Source organism: Tarenaya hassleriana, unplaced genomic scaffold (assembly GCF_000463585.1).
Source record: "Tarenaya hassleriana unplaced genomic scaffold, ASM46358v1 Cleome1, whole genome shotgun sequence".
NCBI classification, from domain to species: domain Eukaryota; kingdom Viridiplantae; phylum Streptophyta; class Magnoliopsida; order Brassicales; family Cleomaceae; genus Tarenaya; species Tarenaya hassleriana.
The window spans coordinates 11,339,168-11,341,933 of NW_010960187.1; the positions used below are offsets into that span (position 1 = coordinate 11,339,168).

A 2,766-nucleotide genomic window follows, 5' to 3' on the forward strand; every position below is an offset into this window, starting at 1 on the left:
GGTAGGTAATCTGTCGCAAATCGATGAATCCAGATCTGTCGCATATTGCGACAGAAATAGGAGTAGGTATCTATCGCAACATAACGACAAAATATATCGGTAGGTATTCGGTCGCAATGTAGTTGTCGTGGAAGTTGTCGTTTCTGTCGCTGTTTAGCGACAGATTAATCGGTCGCACTCTGTTGCAAATCTATTATATAATTTTTTTTAAAAATTATTAATAAATAATAATTATTTAAATTAAATTAAATTTTAAAAAATAATTTAAAAAATATAAAATAAAAATATTTATTTAAAATATAAAAGTATTTATTAAATAAAAAGTATTTATTTAAAATTAAAAAGTATTTATTAAATAAAAAGAATTTATTAAAAACAAATTAAACCCTAAACAAAAAAGTTTTCCGGATTGTCTGATCCGGTTGTTTGGTCCGCCGGTGTCGTAGAAGGTCCGACTCCGGGCTCAGATCCGACTCTGGACTGAGGAGTCAGAAATGGGTTGAACGACATCTCTGTTTGTGGGTCGTCATGAGGAGGAAATAGCTGGGCGAAAAGCGTCTCTTAACGCGCAATCCGTGCCTCAGCTTCCTTAAGTCTGGCAATCTTCCTGCGATCGTCCTCGAACTCTTGAATCTTTTTCTTCAACAGCTCGACCTCCTTAGTGAGTGAGATGTGGTGACCGATCGATGTTGCATCCGGATGACCATCACCCAACTGAGTCGCCATTGCACCGACGCCGTATATACGTCCTTTGGCATCCGGTTGGACAACCTACGAAATAAAAAGTATACGTCAATTAAAATAATTTAATAAAAAAATTACATCAATATAAATTTACCTCCAGATAGAGACTGTTGATTTCTGCTGGTAAAAGTTGGGTCGATCCACAACTCTCCTCTAACTGGGAGAGACGATCGGTGATCTTTGGTTGAATCGCATCCTCGATTTCCTGAACGCGATCGCTGATATAAGTACCGTCAGCTCGACGGTGAGTCTCCTGCAGCAATCGCAACGCAATAGGTTCTTCACCTTCCTTCTGCGTCTGCACCCAAAAAATTTAATTAAAAAAATTCAAAAAAAATTCAAAAAAAATTTAAATTAAATTTTTATTTACTTACTATCTCATGGGCGACTCGGGCAAATGATCTCCGTCCTGCAGTGTGGGTCGGGTGATATACGCACGGAGGAGATGGAGATAATCCGTGAACGATCACCGGCACTCTCGTGGAGGCACTCGAATTCGAACGACGGTTGGAGAAGGACCGAAGGGGATAGGGGTGTGGGACTTTGATCCGATCACCGACACTTGTAGAGGCTCTCGAATTCGAATCGTAGTCAAGAGATGGATGGAGAACGAAGGATAGGGTCTCGGACAAATCAAGACAAGCCTCGGACAAACCAAGACAGGATTTCTCGGACAAACCGAAAGAATGTCGGACACACCAACAAGAGTTTGAGACAAGCTCGAAATTACTTAATTCATCTTCAAAAATCTGATCCAAATGATATCTTACAACTCATATTTAAAGGCAAAACAAAAGAAATAACATTAATGGTAAATGTCATGCAAGATAGGTGGAGCCTCTTGTATTAAATGTGGTGGTTGGTAGAAACTATCTGTTGGGAATTGACTTGTGACTCAAGAAGCTTCCTTTGCTTGAATGACTTGGGAATGAAGCAAATTAAACTTGTAATATGGAGAAGTTTCGTGCCTTAGCTGATCCAAAACAAGGAAGGTGTGTAGCTCCATTCCGAGATGCGTTCAAGGCGTGATTGATGGATGCAATGACGTTAACACAAGGAGCTCGAGATTTGGCACACATGAGAGGTGGTTTGGGTCAAGATGATGCTCGTGATTCTCTGTCTTTGGTCCTCTAATTTGAGATGTATTTAGCTCACAATTGCTTCTTGATTCTTGAAGGTTTGATCGTGTATCTCCTTGTAGCCTTTCATTGTTGTAATGTGCATCTTCCAAGCATTGCTTAAGCTCCAAGCTATTTCGTTGAGCTCCTAGCTCCGTGCTCCCGTTCCAAACTATCATTAGCTCCATGTGTTCCTTTACCTCCAAGATATAGTTTGATGTATTGCTCGGGATTCCGAGGTCCTCATCATTCCCTCCCTCTTCTGGAGGTTTCGTCCTCGAAACTGTTTTGCCTACATCAAATGGGGCCATGTCAGCATTAGTAAAAATATAAGTTATGTCATACTCACCTTGGTCTTGGTGTGCTTCGAAAATTCCAAGCACTTTCTTTCGAGCGTTTCCCCATTCGAAGGGTTTATCCTTTGTGAGGCCCTGGTTGTCGTAGCGGACCTTTTTCCGTTCAAAAGGTTTATCCCTATTTATATCCATGAGTCCGTGGTTAGGACTAGGCATTTTATGCGACCTTTGCGCTGGGAGGATGCTCGTGTTTTCTGTCTTTTTCTCCATGCAAACGTTCTCCTCCTGAGTTTGGAACACCTGCAAATCACATACATAACCTAGGGCAGCAAATATATTAGTGCAACAAGTGTTCTTCCCGAGATGTTTGTAAAAACATTTCAGTTGCAAAACCCCTTTTTCGGATTCAAATTGGGGAATGACGTCAATAGGACAAGAATCATAAACAAGAATATAAAGAGAAACGAAATTACCGGGGTCTCCTCTTAGCGAATAACCTATGAGACTTGTATGGTTATTTGTAGCATCGGGTACCATGTAGTTATTGGAAGCACTATATAGTCCTTGCAGATTTGGAGATTCGGTTATTGGAAGCACTATATAGTCTT

The 2,766-nt window shown here is 40.5% G+C and overlaps 1 protein-coding gene across 1 annotated transcript in view; it reads right to left on the reverse strand.

The window, feature by feature from the left end:
* Positions 1–561: 561 nt before the first annotated feature.
* The window catches only part of LOC104825909, a 6,835-nt gene continuing 4,630 nt past the window's right edge, over positions 562–2,766 (reverse strand). Inside the window, exons 6-9 of the mRNA XM_010558341.1 lie at positions 2,212–2,458; positions 2,147–2,154; positions 839–1,042; positions 562–771 (exon numbers count right to left, since the gene is read on the reverse strand). Of these exons, the coding sequence (XP_010556643.1) occupies positions 562–771; positions 839–1,042; positions 2,147–2,154; positions 2,212–2,458 (669 nt within the window). The remainder of the gene's footprint in view (positions 772–838; positions 1,043–2,146; positions 2,155–2,211; positions 2,459–2,766) is intronic.